This window comes from Dama dama, chromosome 21 (genome assembly GCF_033118175.1).
Source record: "Dama dama isolate Ldn47 chromosome 21, ASM3311817v1, whole genome shotgun sequence".
NCBI classification, from domain to species: domain Eukaryota; kingdom Metazoa; phylum Chordata; class Mammalia; order Artiodactyla; family Cervidae; genus Dama; species Dama dama.
In genome coordinates, this window is record NC_083701.1 from 57,665,001 (window position 1) to 57,676,051 (window position 11,051).

At 41.8% G+C, this 11,051-nt stretch overlaps 1 protein-coding gene across 2 annotated transcripts in view; it reads right to left on the reverse strand.

Annotated features, from left to right (window-relative positions):
- Nucleotides 1-1,598, reverse strand: part of ZFPM2 (zinc finger protein, FOG family member 2) — a 499,730-nt gene extending 498,132 nt beyond the window's left edge. For both annotated transcript variants that reach the window (XM_061123614.1, XM_061123612.1), the window contains exon 1: nucleotides 1,541-1,598. In XM_061123614.1, the coding sequence (XP_060979597.1) occupies nucleotides 1,541-1,580 (40 nt within the window). In that variant the 5' untranslated portion in view covers nucleotides 1,581-1,598. The remainder of the gene's footprint in view (nucleotides 1-1,540) is intronic.
- Nucleotides 1,599-11,051: the final 9,453 nt, after the last annotated feature.

Genomic DNA, 11,051 nt, shown 5'->3' on the forward strand with positions numbered 1-11,051 from the left:
ATAAGCAGTTTTGTACTACAAAATGCAACATTTATACACAGGGACCAGATGGATTTAGTTCTAAAAGGTAAAAAGCAGTTAGTTGAAACCATGAATAACCACTCTGAAAAAAGGGAAAGTCTTCAAGAACAGTGTCCCTCTCTACTCAATTAAAACTGCTTTGAGCCCAAAGTCCAGTCCTTGCTTTAACCCAAGTTGAAGCAATCCAAGAGAAGAAATCCACTAAAGAAAAGCTAGCGACTCTGCTTTGAGAGGCAAGGATCTAAATACTCATGTAGCAAACTGCTCACAACCTGGACCCCATTTTATACTGGATTAAGTTGCTTTATAGGATTTATTTCAAAACTACATTAAATGAAATTTCTAACACGAGGGGGTGCGTGTGATTAATAATCAAGGGGGAGGCAGTGTCATGAAAGCCTTTACCTAAAAGCACACGATAATCAGTTTTACATTAGTTGCCAGACTTCAAATAACACGAAGAAATGGACACACCGCATGGCTGGCAAAATAAAATAAAATAAAATAAGGCTGTTTCTCCTTTTCGGCCAAAGCGTTGAAGACTTGTCGCAAGGCGACAGAACATTAGGGGAAGGCTAATCCCCAAGACGCGGAAAGTTGCCCGAGTTGAGCTCTGCGGGTGGCTGCTTTTCGGGCAGGTGCCTCTCGCCCCGCTGGGGACTCTCAGCACCGCCCAGGCCCCCGGGGGCTCGGGGGCTTCAGGTCAGGCTCATCTGAGGCGCCCAGGCTGCCTTGAACTCCCGGCTTCCGCGCTGGGAAGTAGCCGGCGGCCCCTCCCCGCGAGGACCCGGCGCGCCCGCGGGGCCCGAGGTTACCCGCACGCCCACCGCGTAGAGCGTCCCGGTGCCGCGAGCGGGCCGGGCCCGGAGCCCCCGGCCAGATCCGCCCGCGCCAGCCCCGCGCCCGCAGGGCGGAGGCGCAGGGCTGCCAGCGGCCGAGGCGCGAACTTTTACACCTACTTTTTGTTTCGCTTCGGCTGCGGCGTGGCTCTGGCACCGCCCCGGATCGGGACCCAGACACTGATTTTCCACCGCCTGGGGACGTGGCCTCCCTCGCCCCGAGGTCTCCACCAGTTGTTTCGGAGAACTAAGTTCTCACTCTGGTTGCTAAAAAAAAAAAAGTGGTCCCCAAGAGTAGCAGCCCGTCCAACGCAACAACAATGACCACAACCACACAGATAACAACCTCCTGAGTGAGTTGGAGCTAACCAACCAGGCTCCAGGCGAAAAAGCAGCGCTAAGTGCGCGCGGGGGGTCAGAATTAAAAAGGACCCCGAGGGCGAAGGCTGAGCCGAGCCAGGAGCGGGCTGTTCATGCAGCCTCTTTCTCGCCCGGCGGTCGGGCTGTCCGTCTGTCTGTCTGTGCACGACTAGCTGTCCCTCCAGCTGCTCGAAGTTTGACAAATCCCGGGCAGCGGGAGCGGATTTCCCGGAGTCTCCCTCCCCTCCTTTTCCCGCCCCGCGCGCGCCCCCCGCCCCAGAAATAATCCCACCAACTCTCGGCCCCGCGTGCAAACTTACGTTTGATCTGCCGGGGTTTGCTCTGCTTTCGCCGGGACATTTCGGCGGCGGCCGCTGCCCCCGGGGCTCCCGCGGTGCCCGCGGTCGGGGCTGCCGTCCCTCGGCTCCCGCCGCCGCCGCCGCCGCCGCCGCCGCCGCCGGCCGGGCTCGGGCCGCCGCCGGCCGGACTCCAGGTGCTCCGGGCGCGCGGGATTCCGGGCGCTGGGCTCCTCCGGGAGCCGCGGATCCGCGTTTGGAGATGAGCAGGCAAATGACGAGGGAGAGGGAGAGAGAGAGAGAGAGAGGAGAGGGGGGCAGAGAGTGTGACAGGAGGGAGGGGAGGGGGGAGTGGGAGAGCGCCGGCGTGGGGGCGAAGGGGAATTTTCAAACGGAGGAACCGGGAGAGAGAAAAGGGGGAAGGGGGGGCGGGAAGGGAGTGCGCGCGGAGGGGAGAGGGGAAGCGAGGGGGCGGAAGGCGCGCGGGGAGGCGCGCTCGCTCTGCCCGCTCTGGGCGGCTCGCGGGGCACGGACGCCGCCGTTCCGGGCCGCGCCGCTCTCGCTCTGCCGCGGGAGGTGGCGAGGCGCGGGAGGGAAGGAGGGGCGCGCCGGGGCTGTGGGGAGGGGGGACCGTTCCATCAGCGGACGGAGGATTGGCTACATCCAAAGCCAGTCCGGATGCAAACTAGGGCCCTGGCCTGGTCGCGTGGGGTGCGAGGGGAGCGCGGCGGGGGGCTGGGGGGGCGGGTAGAAAGCGGCGCGGGGAGGGCTTGGAGAGGGGCCACCTTCTGCAGTTGTCACCGCGGCAGCTCGGGGCGTTTGCCCAGACCACCCCCGCCTTCTCTTCCTGGCAACTTCTTTCAACAGCCCCCTCTCGGATGGAGCCCCCCACCCCCATCCCCCCCTCAGCTCTCCTCTCTCACGCCTCGTCTGTCCAGCCGGGCACAAAGAAATCTCAGTCTCTCCATAAACTTTGAGTTTCCAGTTAATGCCGCCCCTCCCCTAGCCCCCACCCCGCCCTTCCAGCTCTTTTGGCAGGATGGTTTAGGCCACTGGCAGAATCCTCTTCGAGAGCCAGCTGATCACAAATGCCAACTGTGTGTCTTGGGGCCAGTTAAGTCCCTCTCATCTGCCCAGGCTCTCCGGAGACCGGTTCACGGCTCTCAAGGTTCCCCGGAGACCGCTGCGGACACGGACCATCCGTCCCATACCCCCCCTACCCCTCACTTGGCCCGCAAGGATGAGATGCTGAATAGCGTCCTAAAAGTGCTCTGTCTCACCTCGAGTTTTCATTTTAAGGTTGTTTGTAAAAATTCCGAATTTGGAGACAGGCAGATATTTTTCTCACATCAGAAAGGAGGACCATTAACTAGGTGATTAACCCTTCTGGGAAACGAACCGTCTCTAATCAGAATACTAACTTTTCGAGGAAGTCTGTGGAAGTTCTGAAGTCCCACCCTAGCCCCATAATATTTCATTCTTTTAGTTCTTCTGCCACAGGGAAGCAGCCAGCGACTAATAAAAGATTTGATCTTGCCATAATTTCCCAAGCAGGTAAGACCCAATAACTATTTCATGGTTCTTTAGTTTTTAAAGTTTTGTTTCATTATTATTCAATTATTGTGTGTGTAGTATGTCGGAAACTGCAAGCCAAAAGAACACATTTTGAAGTGATTTGCATAGTTATTATTTTGGCCAAGTTAAGCTGCATGAGGCTAGCTTTAGTTTCTCATAGTTTCATGTACACTGAGTTTTAAATATATTCTCCCAGGTTGACTTGAAGGAGCCTCTATCTAAGAGACAGTGGAACTGGCTGCTTTATGTAATCAGTATTTACTAATAAACTCCACTGCAGTTAACATGTATCCACCAGATACTGCCGACTTTTCCCCCCCAGGTTGTGAGATCATCCATTCTGATCTGAAATCGTGCCCCCCTTTGTTTGGTTGACTAACATCCCGGTGAGCCCCGCCAAACTCCACACGCTAAAAGGGTCTGGAGGTCAGCAGAGAGCCGGGGCTGATTGAGCATAATGCAGGCTGCCTAGCGCGCAGGAGGCCTTGTAATCAGCGTCATTTATAACCCCATCAGGACATCTTCTGGAAGGTGTAAAGAGTTGCCCTGTGAAAGGTATGGCTGAGGGAATCTTAATACAGAGCTGAAGACCAATTGTGAATGTTATTCCATTACCATTAGTACTATTACCATAGAGGTTGTAAGAATACATGGTTCTTGGCAGTGGAAACGCACTGACAAAGTCCCTCCCTTGAAGAACCAACAAATTAAAGCCGTAAGTACCATGAAAAGCAGGGTTATTTGTGTTTGTATTGTGGAATGAATAAGCAGACAGAACTACAGATTTTTGCCTCCTTAATTTCCAATTCATTACAATTAAATTGGTATACCTAGAAATGAATTGTTATATATTCTGCCTTCTAAAGATCTTTTTACAAAACTGGCTGACTTTTTTTTATATCGCCCAAAAGGAATGCCCATTGGAATAAGATACCATAAGAGTTAGTGTTTCCTTTGGCATTTGGAATGGTTAAATATGCAAAGCAGAAGAGAAACAAATAAATCTCAACTAAATACTCACTTTAAAAGCTGAAAGAAGCAAAAGTCAGAGAATTCAAGACAAGATTGATAAGATAACCTGATTACAGTATTAGAAATAAAGATAGCTCATCTAAATTTATAAATAAATATATTAGTATAGTCAACATGAATGAATTAAACTAAGGAATACTGTTAAATTTTGTGTTTCTCATCATTTCAATGAGAATGTTAATGATATTTAAAGTTTAATTTTTCTTTTTCTCATTTAATTCACTAAGGTTATAAAATAAAATGACAGCAAAACCTATAAGCAATTATCTCTGTCCAAATGGATATAGCAGCTCCAAACCACAGCTACATGACTATCAGACAATGATTATGAAAACCACAATTGAGAAAAGCATCAGAGAATGATATTGCAAAACCACAGCAACAAATGTGTCTGCGATATTGAAAACCACAATTCACAACTAATACCCTGTGTATTGCAAATTACTATTTAACTATAAATGTGAAAATGTATAAGTAACAGCACAAAATAATTTCTCATTTACTTAAAAATGAATTATTCATTTTCTAGACTCACTGATTTCATCTCTGCATAACGGTTCATTTTGAAAAGTTTCTTTTTTCAAAGACAAATCATTTTAAATCACTTAAGTAAGTTACTTTAAAAGCAGAAAATATGCAACTTTTAATAACATTTCCTCAAATGTTAAAAGAATTGATCTGAAACCCATCTGAAATAAAGAAACATCTACTTCAGTCTAGCTCTCTTCATAAAATTTTTCAGGAGCAAAAAGGATTGGAGTGGAAACTGTTTATAGAAAAAGAAAAAAAAAAAAGCTTCAAGTATCTATTACACCTTCAACGAGAACATAATTATATTTCCTTAAATCATCATTTTAGCTAGAAAATATACATCTGACAATAATGTGAGTTGCCAATACTAAAACTACTTTAATATGCAAACCAAATGTTTATTCACAAGTGAATAAAAGAATGTTATTTGTAAATTTATAGAGTTTCCAGATTTAGCAAATTAAAATACAGGTAGCCCAGTTAAATTTTAATTTCAAATAAGCAGCAATAGATTTTTTAGGGTAAGTATGTTCCATGCAATGTTTGGTACATACTTATCCTAAAAACTAATCATTGCTTAACTGATAGTCAAATTTAACTGGGCATTCTGTATTTTATCTGGCAAACTTACAAGTTTTCAAAAATTTATGGTTTTTTATAATACTGTTTATAGAAAGGTAGGGAAACCCTACAGTATTTTCTGTAGATATAGATATACTTTTTTCTTGAACATCATATTATTTAGGGAAGGTAATGTAGAAGAAGTAAATTTCTATAAAAAAATTCTCTATTTGGCACAGTACCGAAAGGTGCTGTCCATGTAAATGGATTGCATTCATGTCTGTCTCATTCTTGCGTTTGTTTTTAAAATGTGTTTTTTTCCTCTGAGGGATCAACAAATTGATAAAGCAACCTCCCAGCCCACATCTTATTTGGCAGCAAGCTGCCTCCTTTATTATGGGAATAAACAATATTCAAAAGCTTCAGAAAGGCTTAATTTTTTGCCCTTGTATCCTCACCAGAAATTGAATACAGTTTATCTGCCTTGATTTAAGATTGTGACACTGAATTGAACAAGAATGCAGTGTGAAAATAGTGTTTAGTGTTTGTGTATCTTTATAATTTCAGCAGTTTAAAAATAAAAATCAACAAATTCATCTAAATGGCATTCCTATGTTGTAACTATGAAAAGGACTGTCTGTTTACTCGCTAAGGCGCCAAGAGCTTTGAAAACATTCAGTCAATCTTGATCCAAGGGTTAACTTGGTCTTTGTGTAGACGGTCAATTCACTTGATAGAAGTATATATGTACAAAAATTTACTAAAGAGCAGGTCTATTTAATTAATGAATTCATTGAATTTTCAAAAAAAAATCTGTGAAAAAGATCTCTGAACCCATATGGGTTAAGAATGGCTATTCTCTTCATGTGGAAGTTTTTATGATGCACTGAAAAATATGAATGATTTAAGTTTTTATTCTTTGCAATCAGCCTTTATGTCCAAATTACTATTCTGATAGAGGAAAATCATAGGATGAACTCTATTACAAAAAAAAAAAAAAAAAGTATTTGTTGCTAAGTCTGCATAACACAACTCCAATTACAAAATAAATACTGAAAGAGTAATGCCTTAATTTTAGTAAACATCTGTTGACTTTGCCTCCCTAATATCCACTCCTTCTTCTCCTGGTAATAGTGCTGTGACGTCTTTTGAAGAACCACTCTTCCACGCCTTCTCTTTGGTCATGTGATACAAGTGTGCCCTTCCCCAGTGCCCCAATCCCTGACCAGTCAGAATATTTCATTTGTAATGATTCAAATTGTTTCTATGGGAGTCAGCCCTAAGTCAGTCAAGTTTTAGGAACTTGACCCTAAAACCACTGAGGAAAGGGTACTGTTATTCTGCTGGGATTGCTATACTGGGAAAATGCTGTTGTTGTTGTTCTTTAGCTCCTAAGTCATGTCCAACTTGTTTGTGACCCCATGAACTGTAGCCCACCAGCCTCCATGTCCCAGAGATAAAGAATCTGCCTACCAAGCAGGAGATGCAGGTTCAATCCCTGTGTCAGGAAGGTTCCTGAAGAAGAGAAATGGCAACCCATTCCACTATTCTTGCCTGGGAAATCCCTATGGACCCTGGAAGAATGCTAATTTAATATTGCTTTTGGCCATCCTCGATGGAAGAATATGTTTTAGAGAACTAATTCTGTCTTATCTTGTCTCAGGATCTGATTTTTGGGAAATCCAAACCAAGACACCCATCAACATTCCAAAATTACTTTTTTTTTTTTTTGGTTCTATCAGTATTACCTATGCATCTACATAGACATTAGAGTCTTGGTCATTTCCATTATATTGTATCTTTATATATTTAACTAGGCTAATCTCTCTACACCTTTGTAGTCTTAGTGTAGATACCATTTTTCACAGGAAGACTTCCCTGACCTCCCAAGTCTGAGTGAGATACCTCTTCTCAGTTAGTGCCACAACCTTTTTTGACTATCACTTGTTGCATTGTATTATATTGGCAGTTTAATTACATATAAATTAAATCCTCACCAGCCCCCTCCCTATCCTAATACACCTAACTAGATAGTCTGTGAGGGCAAGAAATACATCTGCCTTCAGAACTGCATCCCCATGCTGGACACACAGAAGGTCTTAACATAATTACTGAAAGAAAAAGTAAGGTTAGAATTATCTTGTTTTATCTGGGCACTCTTACAGTCCCAGTCTGCATCCACATATGCACAGGGGCAAAGAGTGGCAGCCATGTTTGTGCAACATGACTCCATGCTCCTGATTACAGATGCTTGGATCAAAGGGAGTACCTGCCTCAAATATGAGCAATCAAATTTCTCCCTCAGGGATCTAGAGTTAGTATCAAGAGTTTCATCTTTACAAGGGCTAGTCTCTTAAAATGAATGAAAAATGAAATGAATGGTGAATTTCATAATGAATGAAATTATGGCGTGGTTACCACCATGTGAATGGAGTAACAGCAATAGATGCCAGTAGACAGAAAAAGAAATAAAATAAACAGTAAGAGAACTGGGAATATGAAATGGTATTCCATGTCCTGTTCCTCCCTTCATAGGCTTCTGCCCTTGACATCACTGAGATACTTATGTCTCCTTAAAATAAATTCCTCCCCATCTTTCTTTTTAAAGTTATTTTTGGCCTATATTTGCATTAGTTGTTTCCTGTTACATTCAAGCCAAAAGACAAAATTAGTAATCCATGACTTTAGTTTGCTTAACTATTCAATAGCCCTCTTCATCCACAGTTTTACTCTGTGGTTTGTTACCAGTGGCCAGCCATGATCCCAAAATATTAAATGGAAAATTTCAGAAAAAAGGAAATTCATAAGTTTTAAATTGGGTGCCATTGTGAGTAGCATGGGGAAATCTCATACCAACCCACTTCATTCCTCCCCCTCCACCCCCACCACATGAATCATCCTTTTGTTCAGAGACTCTCAACCAGTTTAGTCACTTAGTAATCATCTTAGTTATCGAATCGAATGCCGCAGTATCAAGGTGCTTGTGTTCAAGTCACCCTTATTTTTGTTAATACTGGCTCCAAAGGGCAAGAATAGTGATGCTCAAATTCAGATGTGCCAAAGAGAGGCTTTAAGGTGCTTCCTTTAGGTGAAATGGTGAAAGTTCTCAATTTAATGAAGAAAAAAAAATTGTATCCTAAGATTGCTAAGATCTCCAATAAGAAGGAATCCTCTATCCCTGAACTGTGAAAAAAGAAAAAGAAATTCATATTAGTTTTTCTGTTGCACCTCAAACTGCAAATGTTATGACCAGAGTGCAGGGTCAGTGCTTAGTTATGACAGAAAAAGCACTGTATTTGTACACTAAGATATTTTGAGAGAGAGAAACCACATTCACATAGCTTTTATCACTGTATATTATCATTCTGTTTCATTTTTATTGTTGTTAATCTCTTGCTGTGCCTAGTTTATAAATAAATTGTATTATAGCTATGTATGTATAGGAAAGTGCTTCCTTGGTGGCTCAGCTGGTAAAGAATCTACCTGCAATGCAGGAGACCTGGGTTCAATCCTGGGTCTGGAAGATCCCCTGGAGAAGAATATGGCTATGTATTCCAGTATTCTTACCTGGAGAATTTCATGGATAGAGGAGCCTGGCATGCTACAGTCCATGTGATCACAAAGAGTTGGACAATACTGAGTGACTAACATGCACATGTATATGAAAGAATAGTATATATAGAGTTCTGTAGTATCAGAAGTTTCAGGCATTCACTGGGGTCTTGGAATATATCCCCCACAGATAAGGGGGGACCACTGTATTTAGAAATAACAAATTAACTGAATTTTTTATTTTCCTACAGAAAGTATTGTATATGAAAGTATTGTATTAGTCTGAGTTCTTCAGAGAAACAAACCAATAATATATACACAGAGAGATGATAGGAAATTGACTCACAGTAGCAGAGGCTGAGAAGTTCCTGAGTTTTCAGTTGACCAGGCAGTCTGAATTTGAATGTCTGAGAACCAAGCGAGCTGATGGTAAAAGTCCAGTCAGAGTACTCGTCTGAGGGCAGGAGGAGACCCGTGTCCCAGCTGGGAAACCATCAGGCAGAAGGGGAATTCTCACTTACTCTGCCTTTTTGTTCTAATCAGTTCATCAATGGATTGGTCAGGGCCTACCCGTGTTGAGGAGGGCAACCTGCTTTACTCAGCCTGCCAACTCAAATGTTAATCTCTTCTGAAAACACACTCACAGACACATCCAGATTTTTTTTTTTTTTTTTAACCAACTCTCTGGGCAATCAGTGGCCCAGTCAAGTTGGCGCAAAAAATTAACCATCATCAACACTTTCAATGATGTTTTTCCCAAAGCAACTTTGAAATGGCAAAGAACATTCTTAGAAATGTTAAGTAGGAAATCTACAATTTTCACGTAGATAAATAAGGATGTTATCAATTACTGATTTGGGGCATTCACTTCAACCAAGGATAAATCTTGGAGAAAAGGTAGCGTTTTCAAATTCAGTGTTCCTGGAGGGTGTGATGACTGATTGACATGCCCATCTATAAGCTTCCTGATTACATCTATTTTGTCCCCAGATGTCTGATTTTATTTTCAACTTTACTTTGCCACATTTGAATAACCATCTAACAGATTACCTTGCACATAAATTTTATGAATGTTGCTATAATTTGCATGAATTATGTTTATACTTCTGTGGTAGATTTTATTTTCCAACCTATAACTTTTGTCATAAATTCCTAAATGCAAAAGAAGAAATTAAACAGCTTCTTGAGAACATTTGCTATGTGTATAGACTTAATCAAATCACTTATCTTTGCTTTTATCTACTTGTCAAAGTGTATTAAAATAATGCATTAGGAGTGGATTTAGGGTGAACTGAAGATGTAGGATTATGAATAACCATGCTAGGGCATACTGATAATGAAATCATCTAAAAGAAGCTGAAAAGGATAATTATATCACTTTTAAAATGCATCTTATAATAAAAATTAAACTATATGACTAATATACTCCTTTAAAAACTATTTTTATTTTGATTAAACAAATAGATGTACATAGCTTTAAGGGTCAAATAGATTTTCAAGGCTTATAATAAAAATTAGCAGTCGCTTTTCCTATTTAACAGCCCAGTGACAATTCCTGCTCTCAAAGGTATAATCACTGTCACATCTTTTTAGCTAATTTTCCTGATGCTCATCTCATATTTCTAAATAACATGCTTTACTACTTTAAAACAATTATTAGTTTAGATATTATTGAATATATCGCCATCTACTATAAAGTTATGAAGATATAATGGCTTTATATATCCATAATACACACATTATTCAAATATTTTAGTACTTCAAAAGTTTATATTTTATTAACAATCTATATAGGCTATGATGATTGCATTTTCTTTTGATCTCTTTGTTTTTCCTGAAGTTAATAATTACTTTCTTTGTCATTTTCTCAGTTTTCCATGACCCATCACTACTTTATCCCCAAATTATTAGCCAATGTAATACTGTCCAGTATGTTATTACATCAGTACATTCAAAGACATTAATTAGCAGGTCATTTTCTGCCCCCCCACGCAGGTGTCCTTGTAATCTTTCATCCTTTTGCTCAATTCTAGACTAATTGCTTTCTGTGACTAAAACTTCCTTTTCATCATCCCCTGAGAATTCTCTTAATTTTGTCATGTATTATATTCTAGATTTCTTGAATACTGTGTAGTCCTCTTTCATGGTTTATTGCCCCCCTTTTTTCTCTTTCTTTCTTTCTCTCCCTGTCTCCCTCCCTCCCTCCCTTGCTTGCTTTCATTTTTCCTTCTTGTTCTTTTTGTTGTTGATTTTGAATAAAATTTCATGTAGCTTCCTGAGACAA